Raw genomic sequence first — 26,704 nt, forward strand, 5'->3', positions numbered from 1 at the left:
CCAACTCATTCGTCATGGGACCACATACCTCTATCCCACCCTGCCCCCAGACGCAGGATCATCCATTCCCAACTTCCTTTTCTTTCCCCTCAAAATGATAGTTGGCTTTTGTTCTTTAATGTTTGAAATGAATATATAAAATTCCCCAAAGAATAAATAAAGCCAAGTTGTTTGTGCCAGGGAAATATGTATTGCCATCAAGACAAGGCTCTGCTTTCAGCAAAAAAAAAATACAACTGAAAGTAGGAAGTGAACATTTTGTACCTGGCATAAAATCTCAAGCTCTGGCAACTGAGTTCCTCGTGTTCTAAGAGTTTAAACAACTGACAGTGACTGAATAGGGTCCCTGAATCCCAACTCCAATTTTTTTAGTAGAGACAACCCCTCCGCTGCCATAATTCAGGCATTAAGAATATAAATGTATATGTTTCTCTTTGGAAATAAGGTTGGTAGTTCCATGAAGCAATGACTTTTTGAACTTTCTGATCACTAAAAAATGTCTGTATCACACCCACAAAATATGATTTTTGCCATCAACCCATATATTGACTATTAGTGAAGTTTAATTTAATTTCTTTGTTAAGAAATAAACATAAATAGAGGGTTTATTATAATTGCCTCATGCTTCAAAAGATTGTTTTATGTGCTCTCTGGCATAAATGCACCTCACTAAGGAATCCACTGCAATAGAAGATTTGGAGAATAAATGTATAAATCAAAATCAGAATTTAAGAACATTAGAAAACTCTCTAGGAAAAGGACGCAAGACAGATAAAATAAAGTAGAAACATGGGCTGCTTTATGGAAGTACTAATCTATCATTTTAAGTTTAACAAAAGCACAAAGCTCCTATGAGAAAAAGATAACACAAACCTAACAGCTAATGTTTTCTTTAGTTTAAACCTTCCAAAAGGCTCCTAAATGAAAACATCTAAAAATGGATAAAAAATTTGCTGACATACATCCATTACAATAGTTTGTCAAATCCTTTCAACACTGCTAATATTTTATTTTCTAAAATTATTTGCTTGAAAGCTGCTGAAGTTGAGAATAGTTAAAGAATAATCGATGATAAATTTATCTAAAATAAATACAGAAATCACTTAAAATATGGAAATATATACCGCAAGGTGGTCCTTTCCCAAGATCATTTCTCACCCCATGCCTGTCAATACATTCTGAGTAGCTCTATTTATTATTTTCCTAGTTTCTATTTATTCAAGAAAGTAGTCAGAGCAGGAAATGGGACAAGTCAAATGATTACAATCAATCTCATCACCTTCACAACATGCTGTGAATGTAATTAATCCTCTATTTATTTAGGGGACTTCACACCCCTTACATTAAGGCAGCAACTCCCTGCTGGCTTCAGTTGAGATAATTATGTTATAACAAGGATTGGGTTTCAATCATAATAGGCAGAAGAAAGGGGAAATTGTACTTGAAGTTGTCAGTTTTAAAAAAAGCTTTCTTGTGACTCCATTCAAAAGACTCTTGACAAAGCTCTCCTTAAACAGAGCACTTTCTAAGTATGATCACCACACATATGCCACATTAATCAATGTAAGCCTCTTCTCTGAGTTAGATGTTAAAGCAACTTAAGCACTGTGAAAATTCTACGTGAAGTAAGAGAATACTGGTTTACGAAACCAAACTAAATCAGTTGTCACTTGAACTCACCTGTGGGTCTCTTCCAAAGAGAATCAGAGCTTTGAGGTACAAAAATACATAAGAACAAGGAGGTGAAGAGAAAATACCAATTTGCTCACACGGTAGCTAATTGCACACTGTAAAAACCCATGGCTCCAGCAAGTCAAAACCAAGGACCTCAGAAATCTGAGGCCAAGTATTAGGGACCAAAACTGCAAAGAATAGAAACAAATCTAACACCAGCACCCAATCAAAGCTATAAAATGCACTCGATGCACACAAGGCTCCTTGGATGAAGACATGGCACTTTCCAGTTTGGGAGCTACCGAGTCTCCTTTTATCTATTTTATGAGAACTGCTATTCACACTTTCTCCTCTAACCTATTCTACTTTGAGAAAATTAATATAAAAATATTTTAAAGCTTTGCCCAACTTTTTATGAACCTTCATTATTATCATTAATATATCATAATCATGATGTCCACAGCATCATAAGAATTCTCAAATACGCCAAACCTATCTTTTTCAAGGTTTAGATTCATGATGATAATAATATCTGTAATGTTTCAAGCTGCTCAGAAAGGTATCCCAATATCTCAATAACATTTCACTGACTTTCAATAGCATTTAAGCTCTGCGATAATCAACATGTCTGAGAAACTGAGCACTGCTGATTTGGGTTGCAGATCTTAGTAAAACACAAAACGAAATGTGGTCTCCCTGATGGGACCTCGGAACAGGAAAAGGACAGTAGGCATAAACCAAGGAAATGCCAATACAGTATGGATTTCAGTTAAGAATAATGTATCAATAATGGTCATGAATTATGACAAATGTACCATATTAATGTAAGATATTAATAATAGGGAAAAATGGGTTTGAGGTATACGGGAACTCTATTTTTCTAAATTTTTCTGTAAATCTAAAACTATTCTAAAATTAAAAGTTTATTTAAAAAAATGTAGGATAGAAATAACAAACAAAACAAAAGCACCAAAAAACAAAAACAAAACAGCAAAGTCCACAAAACATTAACATTCAGGTATATAATTCTTTTGCTATTTTTCTCAGTAAGTATATTTATAGGAAGGCTTCATATCTTTACAAAGGGTTATATTAGACTTAAATCTGTGGGAACATTCATGACCGTATGATTTATTGGTACATTTCTTGTAAGGGAAGTCTAATGAAGAGTGGCAGTCCCCTGGCACCACTGCTGAACTACTGGTGATAAGGCAAAGAACCATTAAGTTCCTTCTGTGGAAGCTGCACTGAATGAATACAAGTGAATGGATACTGGCACGTACTAATCTTTTCTTATGGAGATAAAACCCACTTCCATCCAGGATGAATTTATGGATTTGATTAAAAATAAACAGTAAAACTAAAGAGCAACTTGATATGTTCCTTGAATAAGCACCTGACCAAGAATGATTTCAGTTCAAGGGAGGTTTAACTTGCCTGAAATTATGCACCCTTATTTCTTGAAATTTCTATATGCTAATCATTAGCAACCATTGTAACACATAACATTTTACTGTTGAGAGAGAAGTAATTTTCTGTTCAAAAGTTAAAAAAAACACAAAACACCTAGAATGCCTGATTATCACTGTGTATGGCTGAATTCGGCAGACCCTGAGATGCCTTCAATTCTACAGACTTATGAACATTGGAGACACAGGTGATGGGAGGGGTCAGGTCCCGCCCACAGCTATGGTCCAAAATAGTGCTGTGGAACTACACAGTGTTCTCTTGAGGTGTCTGAGCGGCTCACATGCAATCTTCTCTGAGAAATGCCACTCACCCACCTACCGAGTGGCCCCTGGGGTCATGTGTGAACTGCTTAGGGGAACCCCCAACCCCACAACTTACATAGCCAAACTGGACCAAGAAAAGACATTGACCCAGGCAGGGCCAATCATATTTTGCTCCCCTGCAGTTAAACATAAGGGACTCTAGTCCATCTCTACTGAAACTGAAGGACAGCCATCCTCCTCCAGGTGCACCAAGAGAGAATGATAGAAGAGAAAGAAGCACCATAGAGACCACATGCCGTCAAGAGGGCAAGCAAGCGGCCTCACTTCCTTACGACAGGAGCTCTGAGGCCCAGCTATACTTCCAGTGCCTACATTCCAGAACATACCCTGCAGCCTCCTGATAAAGCCCACATTTTTACTGCAAAAGTTTGAGTACGTTTCCCTTATGTAACCAACTGAGTGCTAAATCGAGAATATTGACAGTCTCTAGCACAAAGAATGGAGAAATAAAGATTTTATATCTGGCCCTGTCACTAAAACATCATGACCCCATCTAACCGTAGATCCTCTTTTTAATAATAAAGAGCTACTGTAAGAATAGGTAAAACAAACTGGGATCGAAATGTAAGAAAGCCTCACATTCTTGATACCTTCCAACACACCATAGCTACAACCCAGGAAATCTGTTCAGCAGTTGCAAACATGTTTTACTTGTCTACTCCCCTGGATGATGTCACTTCCCCAACCTGGAATGCATCTACTCCTGATGATTATTACATGCATATGTGTAACAATACTATGCAAACAGCATTTTTTTTTGGCTTTCCTGTTATTTCATATCCCTTATTTTCCCAAACCCTTCTCCACACATCTTTCCCAGCTGTGATCCAAATGTTCCTGGCCACCTCTTTATGATAATTCCTCAGAAATCTTAAATCAGTATTTCCAAAACTGAACACCTCATCTTCCCTTCCAATCTACACCCTCTCTGATATTATCTAATCTCAGCAAATGTAACACCAACAGCCCAGTTAGCTGGTCAAGTCAAAACTTAGATCTCACCTTTGGCTCTTCCCTTCTCACTCTCATGTCCAATCAACTTCTAAAACATATCCCAACTCCTCCTATATACCTCTTAAAACTGACCGCCAAGTCTCCTTCCCCACTCTCACTACCCCTGCTCAGGCTGCTATTGTCTTTCACTTGGATCACAAGGCTTCCTAACTAGCCTTTCAGTCTTGGGCTCTGAGCTCTGTCCCAACGTGATTAATTCTCCACAATGTGATCTGATGGTTCTTCCCAGAATGTAGATCACCTCACATCTTCATGCAGCTACTCCACAACTTAAAACTCTCGAGGTGCTCCACACTCTCCCAGGACAAAATCTAAAACTCCTTATGTGGCCAGGGCTCTATGTGATCCAGCCCCCGTGAACCTCCACGGCCCCATTTCTCTCCTTCCCATTTCTGTAATATGATCCATCATTCTGAGCTTTTGAGGTCTTTAAAAGGGCCATATTCTCTTGGCCCTATTGTCAAATTCTTTCAGGGGCCTTGTTTTCCCTTTATAATGAGGAATAAATTAGTTATTAAAAAATACTATGCTATGGATATTATGTGGTAAAGGGAAATGATGTATAGGGTACTATTATAAGTTATAAAGTATGTTATAAAATGATACGTGCAGTATTATTTCCACTGGTTTAAAAATAAATGTGAAATAAGTAAAGAAAACACCTCAAAATACTAATACTGGCTGCATTCAATGGAGTGATGAAGTAACTAGTTTGGGCAGAAGGCCAATGAGCAGTAGCGCTGGACGCTATCACAGTTCATTCATTTCTACCCCAGTTTATAGAAAAGGATGTAAACTGCTAAAATTTCAAAAGGACAGAACTATCACTACTACTGAAGATGGAATCAGGGGAAGGGGGACATTTTATACTGAATATATCCAAATATTTCAATAAAAATAACTTAGAGCCGATCTATATTTTTTCAAGTGATATAACTTTTTTTAAACCCTGAGAAATGCTCCTTTAATCAACTCTATAGCTGTGCTTGTGTGTGATGGGTAGGAATCCGCGCTCATTCACATGGACCTTAACATTTTAGAGGGGGAAGACGTGCCTAAATTACTACAATGTGAGGCAAGCAGTGAGATGTGTCCAAGTGATCCATAAACCAAGTGGTCTGGAAACATCCAGGAGGAAGGTAAAGGTAAAGGAAAAGCTCTCTAAAGGGAGGACTTGTGTCTTTTTGTTTTTCTTCCACATACCACTGTCTAAGTAGCATGCCTGGAGAAACATGGAATCTGGAACCAAAAGACTAAAACTATCTCAGATCTACCTCTTACAAGCCACATAACCTCGAGCAAATCACTCACACACACTGACACCCAGGAAGCATTTGCTGCAGTGGGCACCACAGGCAAAATTCCCAAGGAAGCTTACAGGAGGACGGCAGGGAGATCTTGTTTTTAGAAAATAATTTGCAGAGTCTGTAACTCATAATAAGAATCCAGAAGCTTAGATTAAGATTTGTAACTAAGCTCTATAAGACACAGATCTCACAAGGAAAAATAATTACCTAGTACTAAAGCAAAACTTACAATAATTGTTGCCCTAACTTCATTAATTCGATGAGTGACTCTGCTATCTGCATCCCATTAAGTTTAAAGTTTTTGCCAAAGTAAATGTCTGACTGTAAAAATAGGATGCTGTTCTTTGTGTTCATTGGAATTTAGCATTTGTCTGGTATTTCAAAATAAAATTTTACAGTCTTTATTTTTATAATCAAATCCATCAAATACAGCATAAGGAAAATACAGAACTTTTAAAACATGAAAATAAGGTATTAGATTTCACTTATATATCATATGTGGAAGAAATAGACCAGAAGGTGAAAGGTGAGGACTAAGAAATTAGTTATGAAAATCACAGACATAAACTGCAGCATAATTAAAGCCAAGAAAGTTCAAAGTAAAAATGATACTAGTAAGCTTCATTATGCTGTTCTTGACCAAAAAGAGATGAAATTACAATATTTAATAAATATTAGATAAGTAAGAAAATCTTTTAGTTCAAAACTCCTATAAAGAGGGAGAAAAAAATAGCTGGGCTAGACTAGGTTAAATTTAAAACGCAAAGTGAAAACATCCTATTTAGGGAAAGGAGAATTATATTCAAATTGGTAAAGCTGAAAAACAACTTTTGCAAAGTAATTTTTAGATAGCTCCTGCTGGTTTTTCTCTACTTCACTCCCCAATACATTATCCCTTTAAAAAAAATTACTATCATCACAACAATTATTAAGAACCTGAGAATTCTGTTTCATTTCCCACAACTTAAAACCAAGGGAAAAAACGTTTTAAAAGTGAAAGAAAGTCTAATAATCTCCACATCAACTTGAGGGTATATATACCCTTCTACTTTAATGAAATAAGATCTCTCTAGTTAATAAGGAATGCCATAAATAGAGAAATAAGGCATTCATGGACATGAGATCCTAGCACAAATCTCAGTGCTCACTACATGTTTATAAAATCCTTGCCCTAAAAAGAAAAAGAAAAAGAAAAACCCAAAGCCAAACAAATAGACTACTTCAATTTAATTTTATTATGAAAATGAAAGTAACAATAGGAAATGGCAGCAGGGTATTTGATAAGCTCAATTAGCAGGAGGATCAAATGAAGTGACGACATGCCATTATGACCTCAGGGGTTAAAGACGCAATTTTCCATCTGGCTAAATCTAGATTTCCAACACAAATGCTGACACCACCTGCTGTATGTTATTATGTGTTATCTTTAATAGTCCCTAAGCTTCTTTCATACAACAAGTATATCCTTAACTTTTTTTTCTTATTTTGCTCTGCAATATAATTGCTTCCCCATGAACAGAAATAAAAAAATAAATCCTGTACATGGCTCACTCAAAACAGGCATTAAAAGCCATACCATAGTATTCATTTACCAATCATGGTAACAGGAAAAACATCATGACAAGTTTTCTTCTAAATCACAACTGATACTTGCCTTCATTTTCTACAGCATCTAAGAACCATTCCAACAAAGAGCTCTTTTGGTATGTTCTCAAGTCTTTTGCTACTGAAATGGATAATTGGGCCATATCAGAAAGAATCAGATTCATAGTTCACAAATTAAAAATTCAGTGCATTTTTAAACTTAATAGGCAATCTATTATGTTTCCTTGAGTGAGGCAATGGCAAACAATTTTTTAAAATTTTACATAACAAATGCAAGTTGCCAATTTGTGAGTGTCCCACAACTCTTGGATACATGTGTTACCAAGAACTATGCTATTAGCTTCTGACGAAGTCTGCCCTTCTGCTCTGAATACTGGACCCTGTAAGCCAGTAGTTAGCTAATGAATGTCCAGTTCTCATTTAAATTAAGCTTGATTAGGACTGTGTCCTATGATATTTACACACACACACACTCACACACATTCACCCCCTACTATAGACAAACTATAGACAGGTTCAAATAGCTAGTCTTGAGATTCCATATTGGACAGTCATGGTACTAACAATGAATACTCACAACTGTCTGTTTTAATACCAGTTTTTCAGGCTGTGCACAGTTTTTTTTCCGGTAAAATTAAGTTTTCATCATCTGCAACTCCCTCCCTAAGCAAGCCCACCAAGCCACCCAATGTTGCTCTAGTTACTTCTTAGCATTTGGTAGCTAGCTATTTGGGTGGATTTCCTTCTCATTAAAATTCATCCCCCAAGTTATTTAATTTTCTTATGCAAGCATCTTAAAGTTCATTAGTGACTCAAAACTTACTTGGCTTTTTGAATCCATACACAATAGTCGGAGATGTAGAGATCATTTAGAATGTAAGCTGGGTCGTTTTCCTGAAAAATTTTGTGAATATCCAGGAGACACTTTAAAACTGCACTTTTACCTGAAGGAAATTTAAAAAAAAAAGACCAAATCATCCTTAGGAGAAAACATCTGATTTTTTTTTAATATTTAAACTGAGAAATTCAGATACTTGAGAGGTTAATAAATTTAAAGCAGCTCAGAGTTTTATGCATTTCTTTAGAGTATTTTTAATATTCCTTTATTGCATGAGAACATATGAGACTTATTATGTTCAAACCCTTTTATTTCTTTTCTTAAAAAGCATGTATAATCTTTATATTCTACTGTTATAGCTGACAAATTATGGTTACCATAAAAATGCTATGAAACACAACAAGCTACATTAAATGGAGAGGACAGAAGTTTTCCTAACTAAATCAAAACACTATAAGAATACATAAATGCATAATTTCAATTAGATTCAAGCCTTTAAAATACCATTGCAAATTACGCATTTTACTTTTCAAACTTCTTGATTTTTTATGCCAACATTTTTTGTCAAGGAATTATCTAGTACTAATTTAAATTTTTCCACTTTAAAAAATGAAGAAAACTCAGATTGAAACTTTTAAATTTTATAGCACTACTTCAAAAATAAGCTGACAAATAAAATCACTTGGAAAAAAAACCATCAAAGTCTTGTTCAACCTAATTACTTTCTAATTTTAATACCAACCAAAGTCTATAAAAGGAACCTCTCACAACTCAACAACAATTCTATAGGTGTTCCAAACTTCCTCACATTCCCTGAAATTTATTAACCATGGGGAAAATTACTAAATCTAAATCTATAGTAGTACTCCTTCCTTTGATCTGTGAAATAAAGCATTTTCAATTTAACAGTTTCATTCTAATCTTTACAGTTCTGAAACATGAAAATACTGTATTCTGATACCATGAAGATACTGATGGGTGTTCATGGACGTTTCCCACTTGACTTTGAGATAATAGGATAAAAGAGTCATGAGCTAGATAATGACATCTCAAGGTCACAAAACTGCTGCCACTAAATTTTTAACATAATTAACACTACAAAGTAAGCTTCAAAGGAGCAGGGACTTCTGTTTAAAGCAGGATTAATTGTGGGTACCTAGAACAGAACCTTGCAGTAGAAGGGTTTCAGTAAGAATGAATGAATGAAAGTCACGGTAATTGCCTAACTTTAAACCTTGCAAATTCTTTCATCCCATGGCCTCACACAAGTCCTGATGGTTTTTTTCTTGAAAATGCCCCTTGTATCTGCCACTGCTTTAGGGTCTGCTCTGACTGCTATACTCATCAACTCGTATCTACATTACAATAAGAATCTTCTTCCTCATATCTGATACCAGGCTTTCTCCCCTCTAACACTTCCAGCACACACTGTCAGATTCATTTTTTTATGTATTGCTTTTTTCAAGTCCCCTCCCTGCTTAGGTTTTCAAGGGTCTCTACAGACACACTATGGTCTCCAAGGCCTTTCTTTGCTCAACTGGTTCCCTTCACCTGGAGTGCCTTTTCTTCTGTGGTCCACCCAATGGCATCTTAGCCTATCTTCAAGGCTCAGCTCAAGATTTCCTTTCAAGAAGCCCTGGGCTGACTTCTCTAGTTCTTGGAGTCCTTTTCTAAACACTGCAAATGAAGAAGTGGAGGGAAAAGTAAGCTGAGCCTCCCATGACCCTTCTGCTCATTTCAAAAGAGAAGAACCTGGGGTTACTGTGAATTGTGGTCTTACTGGCTCCAGAGACTATCCCTTGTGCTTTGCCACCCATATATTCTTGGCCCATTCAGTCTGTATCACAAGATTTTTATTATTCAAGCGCTAACTAGGTAGTAAGTCCTGGAAAGCAGAGGTGATGCTTTTTCAAAAATTTTAAATTATTTATGTACCTTCAACATATGCAGATGTGAAGAAGGCCAATAAAAGCTCCATTGCTAGATTGGTTAAGAGAAAAAAATATGTAGAGGTCTAAAACTACAAGATGTCAACTACATTTGGTTATGTCAAATTCAGAGCTATGATTTAGCAAAGTGGCACAGATTAACTACATTGAATGATTAGAGTTGATTTCCCCATTCAGAAATATTTTAATAACAAAGTAAGCAATGTTGAAGGCAGAGTTTGATGGTGAGGAAGAAATACAATTAAAACTCACAGAAGTGAAGAAACTAAGTCAGCCAGGTTACCCAAGTAGAAAAACCCAAGAGAGAACTAACATGAATCTATAAGAATTTTTTGAAGAGTTTTAATTGCTACAGAAGAGAAAATTGTCAGGGCAAACATATATCAGTTTCTCTCTCTCCTTTTTTTTTTTTTTTTTTTGCGGCAGGGGAATGGAGTTTAGTTGTATAACTATCAAATTAAAGTTTTAAAAATCAATGATAATACCATATATAAAAATTGACTCAAAATGGATCAATGACATAAATACAAGAGCTAAAATTATAAAACTCTTGAAAGAAAACCTAGGGATATATCTCCAGGACCTTGTATTAAGCCATGGATTCTTGGATTGTATACCAAAAGCATGAGCAACAAAACAAAAATAGACAAATGGAACATAATCAAAATTAAAAATTTTTATGTGTCAAAAGACATTATCAAGAAAGGGAAAAGACAACAAACAAAATGGGAAAAAATATTTGGAATCATATATCTGATAAGGGTTTAATATCCAGAATATATAAAGAACTCCTAATACTCAACAACAAAACAAAAACCAATCTAATTTTAAAATGGGTAAAAGACTTGAATAGACATTTCTCCAAAGAAGACATACAAAAATGATCAATAAGCACATGAAAAGAAGCTCAACATTAATCATCAGGGAAATGCAAACCAAAACCACAATGAATTACCATTTCACACCCACTAGAATGGCTACTATTAGAAAATGGAAAATAACAAGTGCTGGCAAGGATGCACAGAAATAGGAAGCCTTGAACATAGTCGGTGGGTGCAGCCACTGTGGAAAACACAGTTTGGCAGCTCTTCAGAAAGTTAAATACAGAATTACCATATGACCCAGCAATTCCACTTTTTAGCATATATCCAAAAAATTAAAAGCAGGGACTTGAACAGATACTTGAACATCAATGTTTATAACAGCATTATTCACAATAGTCAAATGGTGGATGCAACCTAAGTGTCCATAAACAGATGAATGGATAAACAAAGTGTGGTATATACAACACAATGGAATGTTATTCAGCCATGAAAAGGAATAAAGTTCTGATACTTGCTACAACATGGACAAACCTTGCACACATCATGTTGAATGAAATAAGCCAGACAAAAAGAGCAAATATTGTATGATTTCACTTATATTGAATGACTAGAATATGCTAATTCATAGAGACAGAAAGTGGATTAGAGATTACCAGGGTGGGCAGGAAGAAGGAGGGAAGGAATGGGAATTCATGCTTAATGGGTACAGAGTTTCTGCTGTTTGGGGTGATGAAACAGTTTTGGTAATAGATGGTGATGATGGTGGCACAACATGTCAATGTACTTAATATCACTAAGTTGTATATGTGAAAGTAGTTAAAATGGGAAATTTTATGTTGTATATGTTACAATAAAAATTTAAAAAGAAAAAAGAAGTCAACAACAGGTTTTTACCAGAAAACAACTATTCACTTGTCATTGCCTATAAGTTTCTCTACAGTGTGAGACACCAGAATACTGTCTCTTAATACGATATTCGTTATTCACACAAGTAGGCTGGTAGAAAATACAGGATTCGGAGGTAGGCCTCAAGACAAATAAATCAGACAGACAGGAGGACAGCATGAAAAGAACTTAAAATGGGGTAGGTTTGGGGAACAATAAGAAAGTCATTTGGCTGGAACAGATGGTTCACACAGGGTCATAGGGATCATAAGGAGATGAGTTTGGTAGAAGTCAGATTGTAACAAAGAGGAGGAGAATAATGCAATCAGCCAGGACTGAGGTGAGAAGGCCTAAATTTAGGTGTGGGCAGTAAATTCCTCTAAAGATTTTTATGAAGAACAGTATGGGGTAAAAGTCACATGTTGGTGAGTCTCCAAAGGAAATGTTATCTAAGGGAATAATATGGTTTCATTTTGCAGACATGCATAAAGTGAGGTTGCCCTGTCACCAAGGGCCAGATGCAAATTTAAGTCTGCCAATTATTACAAAACAAGGATTACAATAAATGTCAAAGACCAAATAAGTATTTTAAAATTTAAAACGATATTAAATTGTATTTATATATTTTGATCCCTATTTTCTCAAAAAAAAGAGACAAATACACTTTAAAAATAAACAAAAACAAAAATCACACACAAACGATATTGATAATATTTATCTCTACATTCACTGAGGGCCTGACGTGTCAGACACTGTTCTACATAAGGGATTACAGTTGTTTATTCTTCTTTGCACTTTTCTCTATTTTCATAATTATCTACAATAAACATTTATAATTTTTATTTAACAAAAAGTTAGGCATACTTGCCTACACAGCCATTGACAACTGTATGATACACATTTTAATTCACAATGAAGATTATATTTTTGGACAACTAAGAAGCAATTTTTAGATCAGTTAATATTAAAAATCACATGGAAGACAGTTTTAAAAAGGAAAGCTGTGTGTTAATCGTAAACCTTATTCAAACTATTTTCACAGTATGCTATGCGACAAACAAGGTGAATGATAACTAGGTTACTGGCGGTTGACAGGCTAGAACAAAATGTACATTAAAACCATCCTCCTAGCAACAATATGTATTGTTACCTGGAGGTCATATTTGATCTCTTTTGTTCTGATAAATCACCATAGATGATTACAAAATCACAGCTAAGAGACTCTTGAAGCATCAGGCTTTTTTTTTTTTTAAATCTCTTTTGTACTGACTGCTCTTTCTATCAGGTTGTCAACCATTTATCTGACAGCTATCAGCAGAGGAAAAAAACTGGCTGTCTTCCAGGCTGTCACATGGCCAGTGTCCAGAAGCCTACAGGGATTCAAAGTACCTGGTTCCTGTTGGGACTTCATCCAGCTGTGGGCCTGTCACATAACATATGGGCATAAAAAAACGGTTAAGGACTAAATCCAAGAGAATTATTTATGCTCAAAGGCACTGTGGGAAAGTGACCATTTTCAGGCAGTTCATTGCCCAGTCCAAAGCAGAAAAAGGAAAGCACTTTGCACAGTAACCACAGTTACTATTTTCATTGCAGGAATGCACTAACAGGTTAGGGCCTCTCTAGGATGTTAAATCCCTGGAGTTAGGGATTCTCTCAGATCTACTTGGTCCTCACTTACGCCAAACCCATTCATAGAAGAAAAGCTCCTAAGACCAAGATCTCTCATTCATTCATAGGGGCTGTGTAAAGCAGGAATCCTGGTATTATAAATGACAAGTGCCATGAATGTTTCACATCAGGGAAAATATGTAATGACAATATAGAGAAAATATGGATGACAGTAGCAAGTAGGTGGGCAGGAAACAGTTATTTAACACACCCCCTGGTCACTTAGATACCTATTCATTCTCCAGCTTTCCTTTAAAGGAAAGGTAAACTAAACAACACATTTTCCTGTTCTGGACAGATGTGGCATCACAGGTTAATGTATCTTAAAGACAAGGTTGAGCTGTTCTAAATTAGAATCAATTGGCTATTGGCAATCTTCCTATGAGGAAACCAGGTTTGGCAATAATCTCTCACTGACAGATCAGATCATGGTTGGAAGCATTTAAGAAATGGCTTCCATCTCTAGCAAAGAATCAGGATATTGGATGTTTTTGCTGGCTAAAAGTCAGCACAGAAAAACTAATATGTTGCTAATTCTATACAGTAGGAGCTACATTTCAACTGTTGGTACTCTGTAGGTGCTACATGGCTGTGGTTTTTTGGGCATCTAGTTCCACCTTTGAAAAATCTGAGAGACAGAAGACAGGGACCCAAAAAAAGTAAAGGAAAAAGAGGTGGGTATTCAAAATATCAGAAGGACAACACTGGTTAATCTTTATTTGTAAAGGCATCTCAAAATATAAGACAACATTGCTAGCATCTTAAACCACACAATTTAGTAGATTCCTAGCTAGAATTATGGAATTCAGATGACAGCGTATTATCAGGAGGGATATGTTATGAATTATTTTAACATTATTTTCATATATCATTTGACCATTAGAAGGGATAAGACAGAAAAATTGTGTCAAATTAATTACAATTAAGAGAAAGTGTGGTAATTTGCTTCAATACCAGGCCCCGTTAGGAAGTAGCATAAAGACAAGTCCTTAACGATTAATACACACACATACAATAAATTTAGCACTATGAAAGCTTCTCAATCCACATAATTTTTTTATTCTCAAATTTCTCAGACGTTATTTAAGAGCTAACATTTCTGAGTTGTAATAATAAATGCATACTTGAAGCAATAAGTTATTTTTTGAGCACAAATTTATAGTACTATGTCAATTTTTAAAATATTTTTTGTTATTAAAAATACATATATTACCCATACAGTCAAAAACAAAATTAACACAAAACAAACAAACTTTGTAGTTGTTTCCTTCATCTAAAATGCACAACCCCAATCCAACCCCTAATTTATCACTCAAGTTTCCAATCAGACATTATTTCCTCTAAGAAAGGGGCTCCAGTTCTCCCTCAAACTGGTTTAGGGTTTCTTCATATTGCCTGACATACCCCTCTATTACTTAGTTAGCAGCTCTCCATTTGCTGTGCACTAAGTACTTTATATACATTATATCATCTACCCCTATGAGTTAGGTACTTCCTTCCTCATTTCATATACAAAGAAACTGAGGCTCAAGGATACAGAGTTAACCAAGATCACAGCAAGTAAGCAAAAGTCAGGATTTGAAAATAAGTATGCCTGACTCTGAGCAACTCTGCAAAAAATACCGTGTCCATATTTATCATTGTGTGCCATGAAGTATTTGACAGGAAAAGATATGACTTTTCATCTTTTCTCCCTGATCTGGAACAATGTCTAGGAAGTTGTATGGTCCTGTTCGACAGTATGGAATTCTCAGAAGCTAACTTTAAAAATACTTGGTCAAAATGCTTAATGTGTACTAGTTATAACACCTTTGTGATCTGTAGATTTTACCTTAAGCTACTGTGTCATGACAAATGTGTAATATACATTTTTGTGCTCCTTCCCCTAACATATCTATTCCCTGGCAAGAAAAAATATAGCTGTAACAACTGTCTTACGTCACTGTACCATCAAAAGTTCAAGTAATGGATTTAACCCAAGACTGCTTTTTGCCTTTTCTGCTTAAATCCCTGTAAGATTCACTGATTTAGAAGGCACAGCCTTGACATTAACTCTATCCTCCTCCTTAAGTCACCAGCGAAAGCAGTGATTGTTTCAGTTTAGAAACACACGCCGGATGTCATCTAAATTACATAATGGTAGTGTGACTAATTTCAATTTCTTTAGACAGCTAAGAAGTGAGGCATCCAAGTCCAAGGTAGAACATAAAAATCACCCATCTATACAGTAAGTGCAAAAGCAGAAAGGTTAAGAAGTTGAAAATAGATGGAAAAAAGCTCTTGAAGGCAGTGGCAACCTAAACCTGAAGGATTTTTAAAAACTCAAAGCATTTAAAACTTCATAATTCTGTGGGTAAGGTTTTAATTCAAATATTCCAGTTTAAAAATACAGCATGTATCTCAGTGCCTTGTAGCTCAATTTAAAATAAAACCTTTGCTTCTTTGTTTCCAAATGAAGACTATCACATTTCATTTTTCCAATAGCTACTACTTAATATTATGAGTTCTGACTAAGTGTTTGGAATTAGTTTAGTTTCTAATTGGAAAACCTAAACTATGATGAAGTCAGAAAGAAGAAATATAAGTTTAGAGGAAAAAAGACAAGTGTAGACTTTAACTGGCTTGTAAAAGGAAAAAACAAACAAATCCAGTCCTACCAGACTTATGAGTCCCTTTCAGTGATCTGAAATACTGATAAGCATGTCAAGGTAGAAGGGAAGGAATCAAACCTTTTGAAACTTCACTGTGTAAGTATTTGCTTACTGCTAAAGGATTTGCACACTGGTAGAACCAAGTTATGCTTCTTTATAGTTTAATCACTGTAAAGTAAATGCAATTTAGCAGAAACACTCAGATATCTAGATCTACACGCAAATTTAATTTATATTAAAACGGTATATGAAAATTTTGACTATGAAATTAAGATCTTTAAATTTTAAAAGGCCAAGGGAAGATCATTAAAATGCTACACATAAACAATTTTATGCTATTCTTAGCTAATTTCCCACAAAACACAAATTATGGCAATTGTAAGTGCTCCACTGTGGAACAGTTCTGCAGCTCAGAGCCTGCCTGTTCCTTGCATTATTTCTTAGCTGTTTGGTACTTTATCAAAATCTATTTCCACATGTGTAAATTGAGGGGGAAATTCGTCAGAGTTGCTGTGGGAATTTAATGAGTTGATGCACATGTATGTACTTTGTAAACTCCAAAACATCCCTGCCTATTCCGATTCTAGTTCTCAAGACAAGGAGGACAAAGGTCATAAGGGATGAAGAGAACCAGGCCTCCCTTTATTTGTTCCTTCCCCACTACCTGGGAGGCACCTGCGCATGTATTCCTTCCTCCTTCAAATCACTGGACTGCTCTGATCCAGACCCTATCACCTGTCCCCAGGCTACGTAGCTGCGAGCAAGAATAACAGTCTTCTCTCTTCTCCCAGCCATAATACTGCTCCCTCCAACAACAAATCTATCCTACATGCTACTGCCAGATTAATGTGATTTCCTGAGCCTATCACAGACCCCCACAGCCAACTCATCAATGGTTCCTCACTGAAGAAGTCCCACTCTCTTAGCAAGACACTACCGGCTCTCCTCCATCCCGCCCAACACACTGTTCCCACCTTATTTCCCACAATCCCCCTTCACACTGGCCACCAGAGTACTTACCACTACTTGGACATAAACCCTTTTATTTTCTTCTCTCTGACTGTCTTCACCTTCTTCTTTCTCAGTGAATTCTCCTTTCTCACATCTTCTTTTCTAAATCCTACACATTTCTTAAGAAATAACTACCACTACCTCGCTCATTAGGCCCCTGCTGATTGCTTCTTGTTGTCAACCCCCTCCCTAGAGGGTCAGAGTGAGGCATGGCGCTGGACTCCTCTGACTCATCCCCCTCCTGTCCACAGGTGCTAGCTGACAAGAGTCACAGTGCAAAGCAAGTCAAAAGAGAGTTAAGGGATCTGCTTATTTTAATTAAAAATTTTTTTTTTCTTACGACTTTCTGGTCACAGCTACCTTAGAGAATGCAGGACATCCCCTACCTCCTTCCCCTGACCTTATCTTGGAATCTGCACAGGGCTGAGACCCAGAGTTTCAAGCCTTCACTGCAGCTAGAAACTGGCAGGACCAAGAGGATGTCAGAAAGGCAGGCTGGGACTCAGCTTGCTTCAGAGCAGAGATCAAAAACTGGGGTCCCACACAGGCTGACTTGGGCTCTCAAGATAGGCTCACACAGAAAAATTTAAAATCTTTTATTCATTGTTCATATTTAAACTAAAAATATTTTTTAATTAAAGATGATTATTTTCTACTTCTTTTAAAAAGACCCCCAAATTGGCAGTCTTGCATATCCACATGGCAATGACAGGCTACACAGGGGGCAAATGTACTCCCCAGTTCTCACAGTCCTCATCCCTCCCTATTCTCTTAAATGTGGAGTGAACCGACTAGATCAGCTACATCTCTTCCTGAAGGGAGGAGTGAGAAAAAAGCTGAAATTGTCCTTCACTGGACACTATTTGGGATGGAAGCCAGCCAAAGACCTCAGCTCACTATAAGGGCTCCCCTCCAATCCTTGGTAACATACTTAAGGCAGAGGTTGGCAATTTTCGTCTATAAACAGCTGGGTAGTAAATATTCTTAGCTCTGCAGGCCATCTGGTCTTGGTTGCAACCATGCAATCCTGCCATTATAGTGCAAAAGCCACCATGGACAGTACTTAAGTGGATGAGGAAGACTGTGTTCCAATAAAACTTTACTTTAGACACTAAAATTTGAATTTCATACAAATTTCACGTCAGGAAATATTATTCTTTTAATTATTTTCAACTTTAAAAAATGTAAACATTATTCTTAGTTTCTGGGACATACAGGATGGATTTGGCACATGAGTGGCAGTTAAGATATTTTCTCCATTGTATCTTAATTATAAATACTTACATTGTGTATCTTATCTTTTGTCTTATCACTCCTATAACACAAACTCTTGAAGAGCTAAGACCAAATCATGTTTACAATAACTCTCACTGATTCTGTTGTAATACTTTGCTCAGAGAAGGGATTTGAGTTGCTTCTGTTGAATAAATGCCTGCACTTGTTATTTTTCAATGTCAACTTCTTAAACTCTAAATTGCATAAATATAATTCTTACATTTTTTCCAGATAACATACAAATTATTATTCAATCTACTTCATCTAGATCTCAATGTTAATATTGCAATAGGACCTTGATTCCTTGGAGTCAAATAAAATTTTTTCTCTCTGTTGTCCCCAAATTTCTCTCAAATATATACAACCTTCTGCCATGATACTCATAGAAAGTAAACTTGAAGTTACTTCCATAAAAATTCAGATCCTTAAAAATAAACCTTTAAAAGATTTTTTTAAAGCCATACTATCAAATCATGTAACTAGCCTCCCACGTTACTCTATATTAACACAAAAATTAACAAAACTTTTTTTAAGTGTAAACAGTACAGAAAACCAATATAGATTTAAACTTATTATGTATAGGTAAATATTTAAGAGACAGTTGATTTACAGACATCATCTATAGTTAAGCTTTACTATATGATACAAATTTTCAAAAAAGACTGACATTTAAAAATATTTAAGTGCTTTTTCTGCAGCCATAACCACAAGCTGTCACTTATTCATGGCAATTTACTATTTGTAAACCACATAGGAAACACTGCCCCTACAGCATATTTTAGAGGTCAAAGAATTTTTTCATATAAATGCAGCCTAGAAATTTCCATGATAGCAATCTAAAAATCTTTAGTGACTAACAATACTTATGATTAACAGGATTACTGGGGGTGGGGGGGGTGCTATGGAGATAATTAGAACTTGATTTTTCTCCCCATTAATGAACATGCTGAAATGCAATATCCTTCTCGAGAAAAGCACATGTATAAACCCAGAAATGCTCTGGGGAATAAAGGAATTACATAAGTGGGAAGAAAGTGCCAATTTAAGAGATTAGGAACATAGATTTGGGCTGTAAGGAATAGACAAGAGCAAAAGGAATTTGCTTTGCCTCATGGAAGGCGAATCCGGGGAGCGCGAGCCCGAGAATGGGCTCCGTCGGGAGTCTGCACAGCAGTGATCTAGTCTGCCCTTGTAGAACAGTCCATGCTTTCTAAGAGTAACTCCTGCTGCTGTCCTCTGATGCCCGCCCTCTCCTTTCTTGGATTAGTTGGCATTTAAGTGGTCAGCAAAAACAGGTACAAACAGCACTTCAAAAACTGACTCATATTCCATTCTATTTAAATTTCCTGAAAGCACTGTGATTGTTCAGTTCTTAGAAACATTTTAATTGCTATGGGGAATTAACTCGGAAATAAAAAGGTTCAAGAACAATTTAGACTGAGGAAAGAAGCAGAAAGTAAGAATTATCATCTCCTGGATGGAAGCGAGGAATTCAGTGATAGCATTAAAGAAGTAAAGAAACAAATGCTGGTGACCAGCTAACTCCTATAGGAAAGAACTATCAACTTTTAGAAGTTTCATGGCAAATCTTGGGTTCGGATAACATATGGAGTTATCTGGTTCCAGAAAACAAATTTTCATTGACAAAACTGTGCTATTCCATCAACTTTCTCATGCCATCCATTCACAAGGTATGGAATACTTCCTTCAATCCTTCAAGTCCCAACTGAAATCCCAGGTTCTACATGAAGTTTTTCCCTGAACCTCAATGAAACATCACTTTTCCCTTTTTTGAACTACCTAATCCACATATCTTGTAAGGTACTCACTACTGTCTACTATGCATTTTATATTTTTGATGATCTTTAGATACAGTACACAGGTCTAATTCATCTTATATCCACAGGGTGCTTTGCACATAAAAGCTTTATAGTAGTACTGAAAATATCTGTTCAAGGAATAAATTAATAGGTAAATTCATCAGCCAATTAACAAGTACTTTACAGCGATAGATAGGGAATTGTGATAGGAGCTGAGAATAGGAAGTCAAATAAGGCAAAGCCTCTCCTCCATAGGAGGTTACGTGTCTCAAATGACTTATGCGTAAGTCAGCTTCCCCGGCTTTATATTTTCATCCTCTGTACATCTCCTTTGAGAACTTAATACAAATGCAATTTTAAAAAATTGGGTAGTTGTGTGATATCTGTGGACCCCTCAGAATTTTAATCTCCCTGAGAGCATGAGTCACATCCCTTTTTTGTTTCATGTATTGCCAGGACCTAGCTGAGCTTTGACATAGCAGGTGCTCAACAAACACTGAATAAATCTAAAAATAGTTTTTTTTCCACTTTTTTTAAATTAATTTTTATTGAGATATATTCACATACCATGCAGTCATACAAAGCGTACATTCAATTGTTCACAGTACCATTATATAATTGTGCATTCATCACCAAAATCAATTTTTGAACATTTTCATTACCACACACACAAAAATAATAAGAATAAAAATTAAAGTGAAAAAGATCAATTAAAGAAAAAAAGAACACTGGGTGCCTTTTTTTGTTTTTTGCCCCCATTTTTCTACTCATCCATCCATACACTGGACAAAGGGGAGTGTGGACCACATGGCTTTTCCAATCACACTGTCACCTCTCATAAGCCATATTTTTATACAATTGTCTTCAAGATTCATGGGTTCTGGGCTGTAGTTTGATAGTTTCAGGTACTCACTGCTAGCTATTACACTTCATTAGAACCTAAAAAGGGTTGTCTATATTGTGCATATGAGTGCCCACCAGAGTGACCTCTCGGCTCCTTTTGGAATCTCTCAGCCACTGAAACTTATTTCATTCCTTTCACATCCCCCTTTTGGTCAAGAAAATGTTCTCCATCCCACTATACCAGGTCTAGATTCCTCCCCAGGATCGAAATAGTTTTATATAACGTACTTAGGGAACAGAAATCAAAAGGCCTAACAATTCTTTAAAATGTTCTGAATTGAGAATTTACAAAAATTAAATATAGATAATTGTCCTCAATGGAAAGTCCTACTGGAGAATTCATCTTTTTGGTTTTAAAGCTTTGGGTACTCTCCACTGTATTTCTATAAAAAGAAGCAAGCGCTAAACTGACTCTGGAATAAAAAGAATTTAAATGCTAAAAATAAATTCATCTTCAAGGTTTCATCAGGACTTAGAGCTCATACACAGTACATCTGCCACACCTCAATTTCGTGAATGGCAGTTCTCTTAAAGAAAAAGATCAGACCAGCCCTGCACTTGGTTATGCCTCTTTTCTTTCACATTGGTTGTGTTATTAAATCTAAAGAAGAGGATAGTAAAGCAGTCATTTCTGGAAAATTGATTATTGAGCCAGTTAATGATGGATATGGAGGGCTATTAATTATCTGAAGTAAAACCAGCCTTTAAGTGGTGATGATAACTAGTCTCCTGAAAGCTGTTTCTTGGATTATAGCCTACCATGCAGCTACTATTCATCAGACTTCAAATAAGAAAGGTAGGTATCTATTAGCCTTAAAAACAAAACAAATGAAATAGCCAATTTCAAATGTCTGGGTTTTATTACCCAAAAAAGGTTTTCTACAACTATCAGATAGATAATTACAATGTTTTCTACAAAATGATGAGTAAATTTAAATTTGGAACACAGAAGTATAGTGTAGTGGTAAAGGGCCTACATTTTTTTTTTTTAAAGGTGACTTTTTACAAAGGATAATCACAACATGTATAGAAAGAGAACAGTACGGTGAACATCAATGTACTCATCACCTATAAATTATCAATTCATGGCCATCCTCGTTTCATCTGGGTCCTACCCACATTCCTGTAACCCACTCTAGATTATTTCGAAGCAATTCCAGACTTCCTGTAATTTCATTCATAACTATTACCATATGTAGAAGGGCACAGACTTTGAGTCAGGTGGATCTGGAGCCCAATCCAGGCTCTACCAACTACTGGCTGTGTGACCCTGGGCAAGTGGCTCAGCTTCTTTGAGCCTATCTTCTGCTTGTAAAATGTGGGTACTCCTCTCTGCTGCTCTGGATTTCAGTAAGGATGAAATGCGAGTGTATCTAAAGAACTGAAAGCGGTTAGCACACAGCAGTTGTGGTTATTATTACTGTAACAGCATATTAAAGCAGGACTTATTCAGACTCATTTCCAGTGAGGCTCACAAAAGACAAAATATGTATCAAGTGTCCCGTATTTTAAAGAAATGGCTAAACTCCCTATACTCACATGCAGAGAACAACTAACAGCTGTTTTGTGACCACTTAGCTCAATATTCACCTTCAGGAGCTTAAGGATAAGAGGTCCAGAAAATCTCTTTGGATAAAGTTGCAGGAGTGTAGGGCTTTCCTACCACCCTTCATGGGGAGTGGGGAGAAGCTTTCCTGTCACCTTAAACCAAGAGAAAGATTTTAAGAGAGGCCCTAGTAGAGCGGTGATCATGCGGTTCAGAGACTGGTGACCGCCCCGCCCATGCTAAAAGCCCTCATGTGGAAGCTAGAGGCAGCAAGCCCTGGGGACTGAATAGGTGGGGCTGCTCTGGAAGCAAGCAGCGCCTCCTACAACAGAGAAGAGGGCCTGCAGTGGGGCTGGCTTCCCGATGTGCCTCCCCAAGGGTGGCTTCCCGACACGTGGCGCGGCAGGCCCAAGCCAGGGAAGGGAAGATTTACTTTTTTAATCAAGTTTAAAGCGGACGTATTACGGACAGCAATTAGACTCCTCTTGACTAGAAGTGGTGACAGAACTTTTGGTAATCTAAAAGCGACAAAAAAAGTTATAGGAACCTGCCTATTATTCCATCTAGAAGCAATAAGAAAGAACCCACAGAATGAGCTCAAAGGGGGAAACGGAAGAAAAGATTTAAGTTGTTCTTTCCTGTTCACCCCATTATGTTCAGCCCTTTCAACATAATTGTTACATTATTACTGTATGGTTAATAGTTGAGCAAGAGTATGGAAGTTGGGAGAGGGATACCTTTACAAAGATTAATGAAATTAATCAGTACAAATGAAGACTCAGTAAATTGTATTAACAATGTATAATCAAGTATTAAACTATGTCCCTTCTAAATAGAATAAAACTTCTGATTAGAAAAACTTCTCTTTTTATACCTTTCTCATTTATTCTCAATTGACTAATAGTAGTTAAACGATGCTTTGATGAAGGATTCTATCCACTCTTCCCAAAGAATACAATAAGGAGGCGGGAATGAAAGTTGTAGCAAAACAAGGACAGGGGAATAAAAGGGGGATGAACACATTCCTCAGGGTAACAGAGAGCAACTCCACATGCAATACCCTGAGCTGAGCATTGAAACAGTACTTCAGTGGGCAGACCAGGATGTCCTGCCCTTAAAGGAATTTGGGTTAAACATAAAGCAACAGTGAGAGATAAATGTAGTCTTTTGGCAGTGACAGATAAATGTAGTCTTTTGGAGGGGGAGGCAATGGGAGAAGGAACACAAAACTGAAAATAGCCAAAAGCCTGGTAAAGAATCCTTATAAAGGCTACTGTGAAGTCAGGTAAAGCAAATTCATGGCTCTTTGGAAACTCAGATCCTGGTCAATTAGTTCTAATAAAATATCCTATAGATGCCAAAGCATTCCTACATCGGTTTTGGAAGCTCATTCCATGTAAGACCAATATTTCTTTGGGGGAAAGAGTTATTCATTACTTTTAACTATGGAAGCACTATACTGACCTTTATAATAAAAAGTGTGATCACTGTGGTTGCATGTGAATTGTTTAAGTAGGCATAAATTCATTCTTGGAAAACATTAAGTGCCAAACCAGAGCTACCCCCACTTAAATTATGGGTTGTCCAAACAAATGAAACTCTTGGGTGGCAATAATAGTATCCCTATGCCATCCACTTGTACAAATACAGGTTACTATCCTCATCCAGAACTTGTCACCAGATGGCTTATAGTGTAAATTTGAGACAATCCAACCCTCTGTTTCACAACTAACTAGCTACAACCCAAAGTAGCCACAGAACATACTGTGTATGGTTTATAGAGTGTTCAGATTCATTTTCAGCAGAGAGGCCTCTAGCATGTTAATTCAAATAGCTGTTGCTATCATAGAACAGCTGGTAAGTCTATTTCTTGTCAGACTGATAATGATGAAAAGTTAAGTCTAAACTTCAATTCTGACCCTACTAAAACTTTTTGAGTAATTGATTACAGTGTAAGTCAAAGCAATCTAATTTATTTTTGGTTATGCAATCACAGAATTGATTACTTTTCAAGTGAAATCCAGAGAACTAGATTATTTCCCAGAATAAAAAGTAACAAGTAATTGTGTGTGTGTGTGTGTGTGTGTGCACGTGCATACATGTGTGTTTTGCCACAGTCTCCATCTGGCAGGAATGATGTAACAGGACAACTGCAAACTGCATTCTCACCGTTTAAATCTACAAATAATGCCCAGATAACCTACCATGACTTACACAAGAAATTAATTGCAACGTGGAACTGATTACTTCTCAAGCTCAAAAATCAGTCATTTATAGTAGACTGATTTTTCAAGATAATTTTAGCAGTTCAGGAAATATCTTGAATGGAAGGCAAGAAGGAATCACATGCAAAGAAACAAAACAGCTTGTTTCTCACTGTTAAGTTAAAGATAGATTTCTTAATGGTTACAATTCTGCTAGCCTATAATCAACAATCCCTCAAAATAAAACACAGCCAGTCTAAGCCAGCTGGTGGTATCTTTCATTTAACTATGATTCATTTTTATACTTAATGTCTACTTTAAAAGAATCTACTTCAAACACGACTCCCTTCCTCCCCTCCCCCACCCCAGGGCAAGAAGGCTATTTGGGTTACACAGAAGGCAAAGAAAAAATCACGTACACCTCTAGGTAGGACAAAACATTAGAGATGTGATTTTCCCCTTGGAAGCAATGAAGTCACCTGGATAAAGAAGGAAGAAAAATTTCCTTTCTTTTCCCTACTTGTCCTGAAGTCTGAAAACTAACCTCCCAGAAGCACATTTATCTAAGGCCAAAGAGATAACAAATAACGAAAGTGAGTTTTAAGTAAATGTGCCAGAACTAATACGTACAAATGGATGTTGCCCCCTTCAAAGTCATTACCTTGGAAATTATATACTTATTCCAATGATGCTGTTATAAACTCTTTAGAATCTTTTTCAGAGCCCAGAATTTTCCATTTCCTTAAAGCTAGCAAGTATTTCTCTTTCAGGCTGGAATTAGCAGTAGTCAAAGGTCCTCAGAGTTTAGTTGTGCTTCTCTCTGGAAAGCCTTTCCTCACTTCCCAAGTCTAGGTTAGGTGACCCCTCCTAAATGATCCCAGAGTAACCTACACTTCCTCCAGCATAGCACTTTCCACTCGATATAGGAAGTGCTCATCTGTCTCCATCACAAAACTATAAACTTCATAGGAGCAGGGAATTTATCTGTCTTATTTATTATTATACTCAGAGACCTAACATAGTACCTAGAAAATTATAGATGTTCAAGAAATACTGAATGATGCAATCAACTTTACAAAAATATGGTTTACTAGACTGTGTCTTCACTATTGAGACCCTCTCCACCCTGCTCAGAAAAGAGTACCACACTTCTCTATGTAATTACACAACTATGTAGAGGAACTATTACTTAATTATACCTGGGAGGGGGGACCTGGTTGGATTTGGATGATTTTCATTACTTTTTTTATGTAGAGAGAAAAACAAAACTCATGATTACATCATTACAGACTAAAACTTATAACTTTTTCTACTCCCAAATTTGCACGCACACCAATATCTTACCTAGTTGCAATATCTTTATAGTATCTCTGTAGACTTTCATCACCAGCTTGAAATGGCGATAAAGTGGATAGCACAAAACTCTTCTTCCAAAAGACACCAGGATTTCATGAACATTAGTCCAAGTCTGTGAAGTGCCATTTAAATAAGTGAATTTTCAGAAAACATATTACACAAACAAGAGTACACAATGAGATATGAAACTATTTCCCACTAAAAACTGTAAGTTTGGGTCATCATGAAGTCAAGTAGAAGAGAAATACAAAACCATGAAATGACTCTTTTTGTGCCCCTTACAAGAAAATATTTAAGCATTGTCTTTATAATTTCTCATACTATAGCAGCATGTTACAAATGCTCTTTAAAATCACCCATGTAGCAGGAAAAGTATTT

At 36.4% G+C, this 26,704-nt stretch overlaps 1 protein-coding gene across 1 annotated transcript in view; it reads right to left on the minus strand.

Moving 5' to 3' along the window:
* The window catches only part of SHQ1 (SHQ1, H/ACA ribonucleoprotein assembly factor), a 114,049-nt gene that overhangs the window by 31,542 nt on the left and 55,803 nt on the right, over positions 1 to 26,704 (minus strand). Inside the window, exons 9-10 of the mRNA XM_037800377.1 lie at positions 26,315 to 26,438; positions 8,217 to 8,337 (exon numbers count right to left, since the gene is read on the minus strand). Of these exons, the coding sequence (XP_037656305.1) occupies positions 8,217 to 8,337; positions 26,315 to 26,438 (245 nt within the window). The remainder of the gene's footprint in view (positions 1 to 8,216; positions 8,338 to 26,314; positions 26,439 to 26,704) is intronic.

Source organism: Choloepus didactylus, chromosome 1, assembly GCF_015220235.1.
Source record: "Choloepus didactylus isolate mChoDid1 chromosome 1, mChoDid1.pri, whole genome shotgun sequence".
Taxonomy (NCBI): domain Eukaryota; kingdom Metazoa; phylum Chordata; class Mammalia; order Pilosa; family Megalonychidae; genus Choloepus; species Choloepus didactylus.